The following is a 16,296-nucleotide window of genomic DNA, read 5'->3' as shown; positions in this document are numbered from 1 at the left end:
GCTCAGTAAAAAGAAAAAAGCCACTTATTCACGTCACCACTGAGACCATGAATGGTTGCAGTAGGGCACATGATCTTGAATGGAACGGCATACTTCTGGTCCACAGGAGAATGGAAGTAGCAGGGATAGATCCCTTGACACTGTGAATAGGTAAGTGGCTTTCTTCTGTAGGATAAGCACAAGTAAAATTGCTCTGAGGCTGGAACAATCCCTTTTGCTGAGGCAGGTTTTGGACACTAATTACTTTTGACAGACTACCTAATGTTTCTGGGGTTCTCCCACCTCGTTGCCACCGCAGTAGAGCCTCATAAGAATTGAAGTACAGGTATTTCCCTAATATATGTTACCTAAATCACTTCCAACAGTGTCGGACTGGGGTGCCTAGGGCCCACCAGTAATTTATTTTGGGGGCCCACCGTACAGATACATTCAAATATTACCTGCTCACAGAGCAGCAAGATACTACTAGATGACTGAATATGGGGGTCACTGCAGTAACTTTGAGAAGGTAGGTGCTGGGGATAAGAGGACACTGGTAGCTTTCCTCTATATCTAGAAGTAATCTCAGCTCTGATCGTGTCTATAATAATAAACAGGGGAGTTTTTTTTATATGAACATAGGCTGGTTTAGGTGCTGTACATTGAATATATGTATTTTGTGCAGTAAGTCTACTGTGTTATGTGCCACTTGTACAGGGAGTGGTAGACTAGGGGCCCATTTTGCTCAGGGGCCCACTGAAGAATTCACCTGTTCCCCTGTGGGCCAGTCTGGGCCTGGCTTCCAATGAGCAGGGGCAATTCTAGTAAGGCTATGTTCATATGTCTCTTTCATTAGCTCTGACCCCTAATGCAGATGTGAACATAGTCTTAGGGTATGTTCACACACAGATTTGTTGCAGATATTTCTGTTATTCAACATCCATTATATACATCAGCATGAGTGTTTATAAACCTCATTGGAATTGGAACAGATGCAGAAATTTCTTAAACAGATCTGTAGCATGTGATCAGACATCTTAATAGAACATAGTAGACACCTGTATTCTGCTGAAAGTTGCAGCTATAGAGAATTTGAACCCACGATGGCTGCTCAGTATAATTATTTGAAGCCCTCCTTTTTGAGCATGATTCAGATAGAAGATATATTAGAGAATTACCCATAATACAGTTTTCTAATATATAATTAAAGGGGTTGATCCATCTGGGACATTGATGGCATATTGAGGAAATAACATCAATGTAAGATAGGTATGGGTCCCACTTCTGGGACCTGCTCGTATCTCCAGAATGTGGCCCTGGAAGTGAAGGAGAGCACACTGTGCTTGGGGGAGATGGGAAAACCATTATAAGAAATGTGTCACCAAAACGTTTTCCAAGTAAAACCAGATAGCAACACATTTTCTAGTTGTGGACCCATTCATTTCAATGGGGCTACAAAAGATGCGGACAACACACTGTGTGCTGTCCACATCCGTAGTTCCGATCCGTGGCCCCACAAAAAAGATAGAGCATGTCCTATTCTTGTCCGGACGGGAATAGGCATTTCTGTCATAGGGCCAGCTAAATTCACACAGCCGGTATCCGTGTTTTGCAAATCCGCAAAACATATACGGTCGTGTGACTGTAGCCTTAGACTGACAGATAAGCATGGAATTTTCTGTAAAATGATCTGTATAGACCAAGAAGTGGCGCTTATTATTAGGCTTAGTGGGCAGCATGAAAACTGCAGGATTTTATTGTTTTGGTTTAAATATAGAAAATTGGAAAATTAAAAATATCAATAATTATTTAAAAATGTTACATATAAAAACGTGATTTAAACAATGGGTCATTTTCTGGTGCCATATTTCCTTTAATATGGCTACAAAGTAGGCTTGATTTTAATCATTAATTGGCTGACATTCATCTAACTTGTATGGCCACCTTAAGACAATATACTAAATATGGAAAGAAAAAGTTGAAGGTCTATTGCATGACCTGTGTTTAGTTACTTGTGGTTTGCGTGTGTAGGTTTGTCAGTAAGCTTGCGCTCTTTGATATTGGTGGTTTGGTCCCTCTTCCTTTACATTTCTCTATAACATGCAATACGAATGTTTTCACATCTCTCCACATTGAAAGTATATTGTGATTATTGTGTGTCGGAAATGATATGCTTGACTTCAATACATACCTGAACGCAGAACAGTGATCTTTTCCTGCAATGAAGGGTACATATTTTTAAGATGTAAGCGTACTATACAGAAATGTCTGGGAATAAACTGCCTTCATATTACTACTACTACTACTAATAATAATAATGATCAATCATAAGTTTGTCAGAAAGTTTTGAAGCTTTTCAGTCCCCTAGATGTATGAATTGCAGATCTACTTGGTTTATGTAGTGAAAACATCCCCTTTTTTCTTGTATTACTGTAAGAATATTTAGATTGCCAGCCAGTAGAGTTAAACTCAATGAGAGCTGCCAGCTGGTACCCAGCTTGCCCAGGCTATAAGCCTCATGCACATGGCTGTATCACTGATCCCAAAAGGGCGTCCATAGAGGTGCATGGAGCTTTATTGTACTTCTGTATGCCTCAAATTCCACACGAAGGCAGACAGAGGGTTTTCTGTGGAATTCTGTCCAAACTAGATTGCAGCATGTTCCATTGCATGCAGTATATACTAAGCTATTTCCCCCTAGAAGTGTAGAAGAGTAGAAGCTAGAAGAGCTCAGTATATACGTCATCTATCAGAGCCTAGTACAGCCAAATACCCTCTGCTCTGCTGTGTGCACAATGACTTCAACTGTCTATAGATAAACATTTGGCCACAATTCGCCAAATATTCAGATCTCATAGCGCCTCATAGCCAGGGCCGTGACAAGGTTTATTGGTGCCCTAGGCAGATACAGCAAATGGCGCCCCCCAAAGCCCCCCATGTGCCTCATAAACAAAGCCACATCTGGGCCGCAGAATAATCCACAGAAGAAGGTCCAAGTGGACCGAAACATCCAGTTTAATATATGTAGAGGCGTTTCCAGAATGTATTATACCATTTACTTTTGACTCTTTGCAATAAAGTTATAAACTAATTGCAATTAATCTATTGGACTACTGTAAATATTTGAATAATATCTGTAGAAAAGTGACAGGCACTCTATTTAGTCCATGCTTAATAGGCATACGGTCATGGCAGGCTGAAGGCCTTTGTTTAGGACCTTGGCTGTCATGGCACCTCACGATTGGGTCAGAGGGGCTAATAGTTTGACAGAGGGAGCATTTTAGCCCTTAGGCTGGGTTCACATCACGTTATTGCCTTATGTTGAACATATCCAAAAACGTATAGTTAAATGGAAGCCTCAGATGGATTCCATACATAGCATCCATCACCGTAGAGTTCCATTGTAAATAAAAAACAAAACAAAACATATACAGTACATAAATTTATAGGATAAATGTGTGGGGCAATATGTTGGCTGTATATCACAGCCATGACATGCTGATGGAGCAGCCACGACTCTTGTACATAACTATATGTCCATTTGTAGGGATGCACTGCAAAAATGGGCATATAATTATGTCCATATGTGGGAAGGGGTTAACAGTTAACAGTAACCCTAAACATATGACCATATAGGAGGCAACTCCTGGACTCAATATCCCCATGGCTGCTGCTTTATGTTCCCACTTGTGTGATGCCCTGTTATATCTTCCATGTCTGTCTTGTATTTCTCCTTTCAATTTGTGGAGCTGAGTGACATGGAGGTGACAGCACTTGGCCAACTTCTTGATTGCCAGGGTGCTAGACATGTGCCATGTTCCATAACAGTACCAGGCCTAAATGGAGTAAGGAAGGAAAATGTTCCTCTGAGTGTAAGGGGAGGGCAACCACCAGCGTCAGATTGGCCATAGACCTAACAGGGAAACTTCCCGGTGTGCCGATGCCTAAGGGGCCACCTGAGCCCTCCTCACGGCTGGCTAGTGGAAGTTTTTGGGGATGTAATCTGCTGGCAGTATTTTGTGCTGGACTGTGGTATTTGCCTCTGTTGGGGTGGTATAATGTGCCACAATATGTTATTGCTCGCCCTATCTTCCATCAATTTGGACCCAACTACAAAATGGGGCCAATTTTCGTATTTTTTCCAGGGCCACTTTAAGTTCCCAGTCCGCTCATGGCAACCAGACTGTTAGGGACATCCATGCACTAATCAGTCTCAGTCCACAACTACCTCTAGACTGCAGGTGGGTCGAAGTGCTCCAGTCAGGAGTTGTCCTGCACTGTTTGTCTGCATATTTCTGCTTACTTGTACTAGAGGTTGAATTTGCTAGGACCGCGGTTCCACACGCAGGCATGGTATAGGGGGTGGGCCATGAAGGAGGATAAGAACACTGGCCTATAAGTGCTTTCCTCCACAGACTCATGGAGATCTCATATGTCAGTGTTACTGATTCGCTGACACCAGTGAACGCTTCCATCAGTCTAATGGTGAAGTGATAATTGGTCAGCGTTCCTCTTTTTCTTCAAGGCCTGCACCCTTTTCCATGCCAGCATCCGGAGCCACGGTCCTTGTGAATTGAGCTTCTCGTACAACAAAGGAGATATGTGCATGAATGGACCTCTATGGCCCCTTGGCGATGAGAAGGACCATGTGGAGTGAGAATAACGATGCTGGGTTGGTGCTCAATTATTTGATGCTGAAATGAGCTGGCGCCCTAGGCGTTTGCCTATCTCTGCCTACCTGTCACCCTGGCCCTGTTCATAGCAAAGCCTAGAATGGCCTCACCCAGTTTCCCAGTACAGGTACGTCAATCACTCCCAGGCAATGCAGAATGCAAAGAACAATGCCCCAGATATCTGATTTTGGTTTTTATTTTAGTAAACAGACACATTTTTAATAAAAAAAAATGTAATTAAACAGACCTTGGCCCCACCCACTTCACCTGACTTCTATGTCGGAAAAAGTGTTTCTTAGATATACAGTAGCACTCATTTTGATGACCATATTTCTCAATGTATTCCCGCGAGACAGCTGGCATAAATGCATTGATAATCTCATGCTTCCTACTGTGACCTTGGACTGTTTAGAATGCTACATGTATTCTGCATGTACTCTGCCTGTCCTGACCTCGGCTTATTCCTGAGTACAATTTTGCCCTACTCCTCAGTGCTCTGCACCGCTGTCTCTTGACCCCTGTGGGTCAGTTGTCAATCATACAGAGACTACTACAGGAGGAAGCAGCCTGGTGGTTTCCCTGCAGCAAAGTCCAGATCCATGTACAGGGGTTGAAGGGTGAAAACAAGGTGACTGGCAGAATAATGTCCTTAGGAGTAATCCAAAGTCAAATCTACCGGTATTTGTTTTTACAGTGGTTCCACACCCACTACCATAACAAGGTAAAAGAAAATAATGAATACATACCAATTTGGTGGATAAGGTAAGTTAGAGGAAGCAGTAATATCAGAATTCCGCCAATTATGTACCATGTGAAATAATTTTTCTGCAGCCCGTCATCTATAAGCCAGACAGAAAAAGCATTAGCTAGTAACTGTTAGTGCAAACTGCAAATATAGATAACATTAAAGGGGTTGGCCACTTTCTGGTTACAGTTGACCAATGTGTTTGTGAGATGATTTTATGACACTTACTAATACAGCCTCTATTGAAATCCTGCACCATTTTCTATATTTCATGAGGTATGCCCCTTGCTTACAAAGTCTTTTGTGCTGTCCACACAGAGGTCCTGTCCATAAGATGGCTGCTGATGGAGGGTCATGTGACCAGGCAAATCACCTCCGTGCAATGCCTCCTCCATTCAAGCACACTGCACCTGCCATCTCCACTTGTTCTGTTAGAAGTTTAGTGCAAGTCCTGTGTGTTTGAATGGAGGAGACATAACATGGAGGTGATTTGCCTGGTCACATGACCCTCTATCAGCAGCCATTTTATAGACAGGACCTCTGTGTGGACAGCATGAAAGACTTTGAAAACAAGAGAGTATACCTCATAAAATATAGAAAGTGGTGCAGAATTTTAACAAGGACTATATTAGCAAGTATCATATAATCATCTCACAAACACATTGATCAACAATAGCCAGAAAGTGGCCAAGCCCTTTAAAGTAAATCTCCACCTTTTAATAACACACTTTATTGTATTTGTTTTCAAATTTAATGGATTCTCCAGTTTAGGGATTGACAACCCCCATGATCAGAACCAGTGTCCAGTAAAAAAAAAAGAAAAATCTGTCTACAGTCCTGCCATTCCTATTCTGCTGCCCCATTGCCAGGTGCTTTCAGTTCCCACCGGACAGCAGTGACATGCGGTTCTAGCACATGTAATCGCTGAGGCCAGTGACCGGATACTTTTAAGGTCTTCAACTGTGTCTGCCTGCAGCACCATTATGGTGAGCTTACTGTGTGCTGAGCTTACTGTATGCTGGTTTATTTTTTGAGTTCACTGGGGGGAGATTTAGTCAAAATGCTCAAATTGAGTCACTATTCTGGGGCAGATGTCACGCGTCACATTAATTTAAGGCTATGGACACCTTTTGGGGATTTTTTTATTATTATTTTTTTTATTATTATATCCTACTCATTTGAGCTAAAAATATTTTTTTTCAGTTGGTCTTTAAAAGCTTTCAACAGTTTTTCCACTATAGCTTTCACCTTCAGTGCATCTGCAGACAAATCCTCCCCCCTTCTCAGTAAATCTGTCAGTCTGTAGTCTGTAGCCCTTCTCGGAAATTGTTATCAAACTGTAATAAGTGTTTATGAGCTTTTAGAAAAGTAAAGATAACAGATTCACTGTGGAACAGAAAGCACATGTCTGCAGAAAATGAAAGCTTTAGAAGATAAACTCTTAAAATTTGTATATTAACATATTAATTAAACCATCCAAAGTTTCCATCTTCACCATTCCTTCTCAGGGGAACTATGCATTGTGTACGTTGGAATCCAACACGCTTGGTCCTTATTTTGCTATAGATCTTCTGACTGATGGCTTGCACCATACAAACTAGAGGGTGAGCAAATAACCAATTTTTACAAAAACCTTGCTGCAAAATATACAGAAGATCACTGTTCAAGCTGCTGAAAATACTAGCACACTACACATACTAGGCTACATCATAGATTTACTCTTCCTGTTTATTATGGAAACATAACACCTTAGAACCATAAGATTTACTGAAATTCACATTTTTGTAACCAGCATTAACCACAGGAGTAGACGAGTAACCAGAAATAAGTGAGCAAGGCAGCATACTATACAAGGTGTGAAACCAAGAGAAAGCTAAAAATACTAGACATTGGTCTTAAGAGCCATGTTATATCCACTCATATCTACTCTTTTGTTGAAGAGTAATATCTAAGTCTCAATTTACACAACATATTTTGTGCCCATAAACTTTGATGGTCAAACATATGCCCAAAATGTCATCTTTTGGCTTATGTTTGGCCAGTATGCAATATGTATTGAAAAAGTGTATTCAAAAAGTGTATTCAAAAAATGCAGTCAACTGCACTTTTCAATGCATCCTGCCAAAATGTAATATGTGACTTTAGGTTTAAATAATTATACCTTAAAACTTTGCTGTAGACTTGGTTTACAGACAGATATGTGATCACATTTGGACAACTATCAATATGAATTAGTGTCAGTAAATTTGATTATATCCATGATAAGGATAGGAAACAAAGGTATGATTTACCTGTCTGAGCGAGAGCCTAATCAATACTGCCCCACAAATTTCAATAGTATGTGATTTGTACCCTTTTATCATCTTACTACTCTTTCCCCAACTAAAAGCTGTATTACACTGGTAAATTTAGCAGAAGATTGCAGTGAAGGAGGCGTTCCTTCCTGACAATCGGCTGCTCGTCAGTGGAGTTAACTGCTGCAATTACACGCATTGATCTCCTCCACAGTATGGGAAGGAACAATCGCAAATGCCATCACTCATCCCCATACAGAATCATTATTTGCCTGCAGCAGAGCGTGATTAGACTGCAGCATCTGCTGCCGGCAAAAAATTATTTTTCTGACCACATAAAAGGAGCATTTGCTTATTCATAGGGTAATTGGTGGCATTTTTTAAACTTTAGAAACAAGGTGACTCATACTTTGTTTTTGCCTTCAAACCCCCCCCCCCCCCCCCGCCATTAATTATGCTTTATTCAATGATATTGTAATGAACTACTTTGGTGCATTTATTACGTAACTTACTAAACTGTGTAATATGTTCTATAAGCAACAAGCAAAAAACATATACTGTATATATATATAAAAAAATATTAATAGCATATTGCTTGACATTTATATGTACATTATTATTTTTATACTGGTACTGTATCTTCTTCTGTTTGGTTACAGCTTATTGAAGAAGTATACTGTATATTAAGATGGGTGTTACAAGCGTCAGTTTTGGTATAAAGTCTGTCATTTCAAAATTCTCAAAAAAAATTTAAGACGCACGGGCCTGTTACAAATTTGGCACATCAGACAGCAGTTTGTGTGCCAGAAATTGAAATCTACACCAGGTATGAGTTGGCGTAGATGTAAACTATAGTCTTTGCTATTTTCTGATGTAAATTATAAGTAATTGGATGGTTCATGGGAGGCTACACCCATTCAGCTATGCTCCAATCACTTTCTCCCCACTTTTCAAATGTGGCAAGAATAGCATTATTATGCCATGTACCATAACTTACAATAGCTGTTATCAAATGCTTCCAAATACATTAATTCAACCCCTTTCAATAGTAATGGGATTCTGACCTATTATGACCAAAATTATAGTTTGAAGTTCTTACGCCTCAGCACAAAATCTACACATGAGAAGCAGCTAACTCTAAAATGAAACCAAACCAAATTGAATATTTAGGAGACCATGTATTTACTCCAAAAATGTCAATGTTTCAACTTGTTGAAATCTGAATCGTTGTTGTAAGAAACTTACCAGTCTGGGCTCCAGTGGCGTGATTCTCAGCTTGGGCATGGCCATGCCAGGAGAGATGCACTGCTGAGCCAGGTCCTCAGTTATTGATCGCAATGCTCTGATTTTCTCCCAGCGCACTTGTGCTGGGGGAGATAGACAGGCTAAATGACAGCCCATCTGTCCTATTATTTTTAGGTTTTGTGGTTAACCTATGGAGAGTCAGGTCAGTGGACCAATCAGGTTCTGGTCCGGGGACCTGGCTCTCTATTTAAATCCCCTATTGTAATGGAACCATTGCCAGTGATAGTCTTTTGGCTCACTGGCATTGTTTCTGGTCCCCTGGTTCTGTTTGCTGATTGATCTTCTGTGCTTCTGATCTTGGCTTGTCTCCTTGACCCTTCCTTGTCTCTCAGTTTTAGTACTGTGTAACTCATTTGGTATTGACCCATTTCTGTCGACTCGGTCTTTGTGTTTATCTGTCTGTGTGTTTGTTGTTTGTATCTGCACCTATATATAGTAGGGACCAGAGGCATAGCTAAAGATGGATAAGTTCAGCTTGCCGCCCCCCCCCCTCTCAGTGCTTTGTGGAAAGGGGTAGGGGAGCGCCTAGCCTTTCTACTGCCTGAGATAAAAATGTATTTGCCCCCGCCCATGCCAAATTCTCAACCTAACCCCTTCCCTCCAGTCCTTCTTGCCAGAAGTCCTTATGCCTCATCCTCACTGCTGGAACAGACAGAACTGAGCAATTTTCTGCCATCTAGATAGATCCAGAGGCTCCCGTCAGGGGGTATTACAACTGTGGACGTTCCGTCTTTAGACCCATATTGGCCAAGCGCATCCTTCTTTGAGACGAGGCACGGCTGAAAGAAGTCAACGTGGTGGTCTGGTCTAACAGGAGAAGAAGAGGAAAGAGAATATCTACATCAGAGAAGAGAAGTCACTGGATGTAAGAGGAGTATGCCTTTGGTGTATCCTGTATTGCAATATTTTGTTAGCTGACCGCAGTGTACGCCCAGAGTCACGTGAGACGCCATCTCCTGCACCACGTGGGACGGAACTAGAGACACCAGAGACTCTCCCCTAACAACGCGAGACGCCATCCTCTACACCACGTGGGATGCTACCAGAGATACCGGAAGAAGGAGACTCTACTACAGACAAGAACAGCTGAACAAGTTGACGTGCGCACCAATGCTCCCCAGGATCGGATCATCGCCAGTACACACCATCAACCGGGATAAATCTCTGATGGGGTAAGACTGTTCCAGCTTGAACATATATTATACTGCTTCCACCTACTCGAACATAAAAAGGAACTGGAACATCACCTGATATTATTGCTTCAGGTTGCGGTTACAGTACATTTACCCTTGATACCCGGACACAACAAAGAACTGTAACATCACCTGATATATTTGTTTCAGGTTGCGGTTACATTACAATCTATCCTTTGATACCTGGATACCTAGACCATATTTAGCGGGGCGCACACAGGCCCACTCTAAGGTGGATATCACACACTACATTATTTTATTATACTAGACAGACTGATCACCTGTACTAGTATCAACTTTTAACATATAAAAACGTGTGATTTACATAGGACAATTGTGGCTCAATCAACTGTGGTTCAAATAACTTTGACTCCACCCATTTGAGACCACTTACGCTACTCAATTGGAACTATACTTCCACACTGCTGTGGTGTATAATTTTATAACAGAAAAAATATTGTAAACTGGGATTCAATAAAACGTAACCTTTACTAGGTCATTTAAAATAATGTATCACACTGGGTGAGAGACGACATTGACAACACTAACAACAATAATCTCCTCCACTGTATCAGTTCATATAAGAAAATGAAATGAAAAAAGGGTGGATCTCACCTCGTCTGGGCGGGGTCCACGACCATGGAGGACGGTCCTGGCGGTGATGTTACCTTTGACCGCTGTGACCGGATGCTGATGTGGTAATTGGCACGGTATATACTCCTGGCGCACCCTATTATGGCTTTCCTGCCTGTCTAGGGGTCAAGGGGCTGTTCTTATAGCCTGCCTACCACAATGGAGCACCCACACCGAACCTTTCCCTCAGTATGGGTCTAAGTTCTATCAAGCCCTAACTACAACGCCCTACATGCCATGTTTCTGTCTTTTCCAGACATCATCAGGGGACGTCACATGTATATTCCAGGGCAACTACAAATAGAAATTATAAATAAACACTAAATATCGGTCACAGATATCTGAGCGCTGCATGTATAGTGGCTTATCAGCAGCCTCAGTTTACTTACTGGAGATCAAGGTGATTTTAGCCTCGTATCCTTGGACAAGATGATAGGTAACTCTTGTCCTCACTGTTACAGGGGAAGTGTCCCATGTCAGTCCATGTCTCACCACAAATAACAGTGATTTGCGTGAGCATTGAATGGTTGTTAGCCGCCTCCTAATATACCCCTACTCCCAGTATGTGTACACCCCCCATGATTATTAACCTCACCTGTCCGAATCTCTCAGGATGCTTGTTATTCCATGTGGAACGCACGCCGCTCACGTGCGTTCCACCGGACCGGAAGTCAATGTCACGTGATGCGGGCTAAACCGGAAGTGAGGTCAGGGCCTGAGTCAGAGCGTTGTCAGTTGCATAGCAACCTCTAGGCTCATGACACTCGGCCCTGTTTCAAGGCAAATGATAGCTTGCCTGCTTTTTGTATATATGCACAATCGCATTACGGATTTCAATTGGCAGGACAGCCAGACACAGACCATCTTACTCCGAATACCGACCAATAACTGGGCCAGGGAGCCTGATCTATGTCAGCTGGAGTACATACTTTGGAATATTACAATTCAAGATAAGTCCACCATCAGATCCGATGCGCCCATCATTTGGATGTGACAGCATCGGGTCCGAGGGGGACTAAATCAGATGACCACATTACATTAGCAAATTGCCCTTATAAGTTTTCCGGCCATGTCCACCATCACATCCCATGCGCCCATGATATGGGCACAAGCGATACAAGGGGGGACATGGTCGGATCGTATCCATCCTAATTCGCCTTTTGTTGCGACTCAGATCACAAGAAGCAGCAATAATTCTGTTGTTCATTTCAGCCAGATGGATGGACCGCTTTAAGATAGAAGATCCATTTGGCTTCACATTGCAGGATCCTCTTATCAAAATCACCCCGTCTTATTCCTTGCTTGATTTTTTCAATTCCAGAGAAGGAAAGACAGTCCAATCTGCCTTCGTGTTCGGTGTTCACATGTCGTGCCACCGATGTGTCTCTGTCATTCCTTATGTCGCTCAAATGCTCTCCTATTCTTCTCCTCAACTCCCTACCAGTCTTCCCGACATATTCCTTTCCACATTCACATGTGATTTTGTAAACCAAACCCATGCTTCTGCAGTTAATAAAGTCTGTAATTGTATAGACTTTATCTGTATTATTGCTCCTAAATGACTTTGCTTTGGCCATAAAGGGGCACGCCACTCATCTTCCACATTTATAGTTGCCACTAAGGCCTCTCTCCAGCCAAGTCTGGTGGACTTATCTTGAATTGTAATATTCCAAAGTATGTACTCCAGCTGACATAGATCAGGCTCCCTGGCCCAGTTATTGGTCGGTATTCGGAGTAAGATGGTCTGTGTCTGGCTGTCCTGCCAATTGAAATCCGTAATGCGATTGTGCATATATACAAAAAGCAGGCAAGCTATCATTTGCCTTGAAACAGGGCCGAGTGTCATGAGCCTAGAGGTTGCTATGCAACTGACAACGCTCTGACTCAGGCCCTGACCTCACTTCCGGTTTAGCCCGCATCACGTGACATTGACTTCCGGTCCGGTGGAACGCACGCGAGCGGCGTGCGTTCCACATGGAATAACAAGCATCCTGAGGGATTCGGACAGGTGAGGTTAATAATCATGGGGGGCGTACACATACTGGGAGTAGGGTTATATTAGGAGGCGGCTAACAACCATTCAATGCTCACCCAAATCACTGTTATTTGTGGTGAGACATGGACTGACATGGGACACTTCCCCTGTAACAGTGAGGACAAGAGTTACCCATCATCTTGTCCAAGGATACGAGGCTAAAATCACCTTGATCTCCAGTAAGTAAACTGAGGCTGCTGATAAGCCACTATACATGCGGCGCTCAGATATCTGTGACTGATATTTAGTGTTTATTTATAATTTCTATTTGTAGTTGCCCTGGAATATACATGTGAAGTCCCCTGATGATGTCTGGAAAAGACAGAAACATGGCATGTAGGGCGTTGTAGTTAGGGCTTGATAGAACTTAGACCCATACTGAGGGAAAGGTTCGGTGTGGGGTCGCTCCTGTCGGGGCGGGTGCTCCATTGTGGTAGGCAGGCTATAAGAACAGCCCCTTGACCCCTAGACAGGCAGGAAAGCCATAATAGGGTGCGCCAGGAGTATATACCGTGCCAATTACCACATCAGCATCCGGTCACAGCGGTCAAAGGTAACATCATCGCCAGGACCGTCCTCCATGGTCGTGGACCCCACCCAGACGAGGTGAGATCCACCCTTTTTTCATTTCATTTTCTTATATGAACTGATACAGTGGAGGAGATTATTGTTGTTAATGTTGTCAATGTCGTCTCTCACCCAGTGTGATACATTATTTTAAATGACCTAGTAAAGGTTACGTTTTATTGAATCCCAGTTTACAATATTTTTTCTGCTATATTTGGGTGTAATTACATACCACGAACACAAACCTGTAGATGTGGTATATTTAATTAATTTGTATAATTTTATAATTATAGATTTTATCCTAAATAAATAATCTATGTGTATCCAGACATTTGAGTGCCCTCCATTTTTTCATTAATTGTTCATCTACCCTTTTGGCAAAAGGTGCTGCCTATCCGGAGAGAGCACCTATCCGTGAATTTTTGACAGTAGTGCCTCTGTATACTTTATCTACTACTAAAATTGTATAATGTCAACCCAAGAATGTAACAGAAAAATTATTGAAATTTATTAAGCTGTCAACTAGGTAGAGGAGGGGTATATTACACCCAAAAATTTGTGAATTTCACCCAAAAATGTAACTGACAATTATATATATATTTTTGGTCTACTAGGTATAGGAGTGGTACATCACACCCAAAAATTGGCGAATTTCACCAGAATATATAACTGACAATTTATTTTTATTATTTTTTAACCTGTCTACTAGGTATAGCAGTGGTACAATACACCCCAAATTTTGTTTATTTCACCAGAAAATGTAACTAATACTTTTTTATAAATTTTTTACCGTTCCACTAGGTATAGCAGTGGTACTATACACACCAACATTGGTGAATTTCACCCTAATATGTAAATGACAATTTATTTATTTTTAACCGGCCTACTAGGTATAGCAGTGGTACTATACACCCAAAAATTGGTTAATTTCACCCAAAAAAAGTAAATGACAATTTTTTTGTTTGTTTAACCTGTCTACTAGGTATAGCAGTGGTACTATTCACCCTAAAATTTGTTAAATTCACCATAAAATGTAACTGACAATTAATTATATTTTTTTACCGGTCCACTAGGTATAGCAGTGGTACTATACACACCTAAATTGGTGAATTTCACCATAAAATGTAAATGACAATTTTCTTTTTTTAACCTGTCTACTAGGTATAGCACTGGTACTATACACCCAAAAATTGGTTAATTTAACCATAAAATGAAACTGACAATTTTTTTTTTTACCATCTACTAGGTATAGCAGTGGTACTATACACCCGAAAATTGGTGAATTTCACCCTAAAATGTAAATAACAAAGTAGTGAAATGATATAAAATAAAACACGTACAAAAAAAATGGATTTATGAGGTGGAGTTCCATATGGAGTAGAAGTTTGAGGAGGCGGTGGACGTAGAGGAGTAGGTGGAAGCGGTGGTAGAGGAGGACGAGATAGCCAACACAGGTTTTTTGTTTTAATTTAATTTTGTAAAATTAAGGTACACTCCAAAAGAGTGTGAAATATCCAAAATACAAACATGAGCAATTGCACTGCAGTATAACAATGGCTGATTAGTACCGGTATACATGTCTATTCTGCACAAGGTACGGACAAGTCCTGAGGGATCCATGCCTGGTTCATTTTAATGAACGTGAGCTTGTCCACATTGGCTGTGAAACCTACAACAAGGCAGTTCTATCATGTAAGACAGCCAATAACCACTTGTACTAACGCAGAATGAACCAAAAAACCAATCAAGTGGAATATTCTATCAAAAAATATATTGTTTATTATAAAATGTAAAAATTGGAGAACAACGGGATGTTATTACAATACACGGAAGAATACACAGGGTGAGCACTTACAAAACAGACACCATGTTACTGCACAAGGTAATGTGCAGCGTGGTACAGTCCAAAGGGATAAGATAGAAACTGCGGCTTCAGGGACCCCAAAAGTATCTGGTATGATGGTAGCCCCAATACAGGTATGGTGTATTCAGCACCGCAGATACTGTATGGACTCTGAAGTCTCAGCAATAATATCCTGATAATGTGGGCATCACAGTCAGTCCAATGTAACATAAAAAGATATGGCAATAATCCAATAGTACAATGAATAGACACCTAATTCTGTGGAACCTGGTGAGGACACATGCAAGGGACCCCACAAATCAACACATGCTGTTGTGGACCGTACCTGAAGACATGGCGGCAGCTAAAGTGACAGACCCTGGGCGCAAGACCTCGACGCGCGTTTCGCCTCACGGCTTCGTCAGGAGGTATGTAGCATAAGGTGGACAGGGTATATATAAGGCATGATGGAGGTGGGGCGATGGATACAACTAACCTAAATTCGGCACATCTGTGAGCCACACAAGCGGGCGCGGGATGCTCCATGATGGGCAGCGCCATCTTTCAGCGCGTCCACGTCTGCACACCGCGCATGCGCGGCGACAAAAGCAGACGAACCGGAGCGCATCAAGATGGCGTCACCCAGCGCATGCGCACCCCGCGACCCCCGTGGAACGCAGGTGAGCCGCAGACTATATCTCGCCGGAACTAGAGGAGCAGGATGTGATCACCCAACCGCCGAGATGCTCCAGGCACGCATAATCATAACCTCACCAGGTCCCACAATCACCAGACTTGTGATGTACCAAGAAGGGACATCGGTATGTCATGGCATAAAAGATATAAACAACCATAGAACAATAATAAATAAAAATATATAAAAATATTAAGGACGTGACCACTGTATGCTAGAAATGGTGAAAATAGTGACATGTAAGGGGTCCATACAAATAAAATCATAATAATGGCGTTTATGATGAGACCCTATAATTGAATACATCATGGTGATAATAAAAGAACGCATAATGA

General features: G+C 41.8%; 1 protein-coding gene across 5 annotated transcripts in view; it reads right to left on the bottom strand.

Moving 5' to 3' along the window:
• LOC122927775 overlaps positions 1-16,296 on the bottom strand; it is an 81,516-nt gene that overhangs the window by 28,766 nt on the left and 36,454 nt on the right. For 3 of the 5 annotated variants that reach the window (XM_044279962.1, XM_044279963.1, XM_044279961.1), the window contains exon 4: positions 5,399-5,491. In XM_044279962.1, coding sequence (XP_044135897.1) covers positions 5,399-5,491 — 93 coding nt within the window. Of the gene's footprint in view, positions 1-2,170; positions 2,196-5,398; positions 5,492-16,296 lie in introns of all 5 variants that reach the window. The other 2 variants (XM_044279959.1, XM_044279960.1) reach the window with 1 other exon arrangement.

Source organism: Bufo gargarizans, chromosome 2, assembly GCF_014858855.1.
Source record: "Bufo gargarizans isolate SCDJY-AF-19 chromosome 2, ASM1485885v1, whole genome shotgun sequence".
In the NCBI taxonomy this organism is placed as follows: domain Eukaryota; kingdom Metazoa; phylum Chordata; class Amphibia; order Anura; family Bufonidae; genus Bufo; species Bufo gargarizans.
This window is presented reverse-complemented; position numbering and strand designations above follow the sequence as displayed.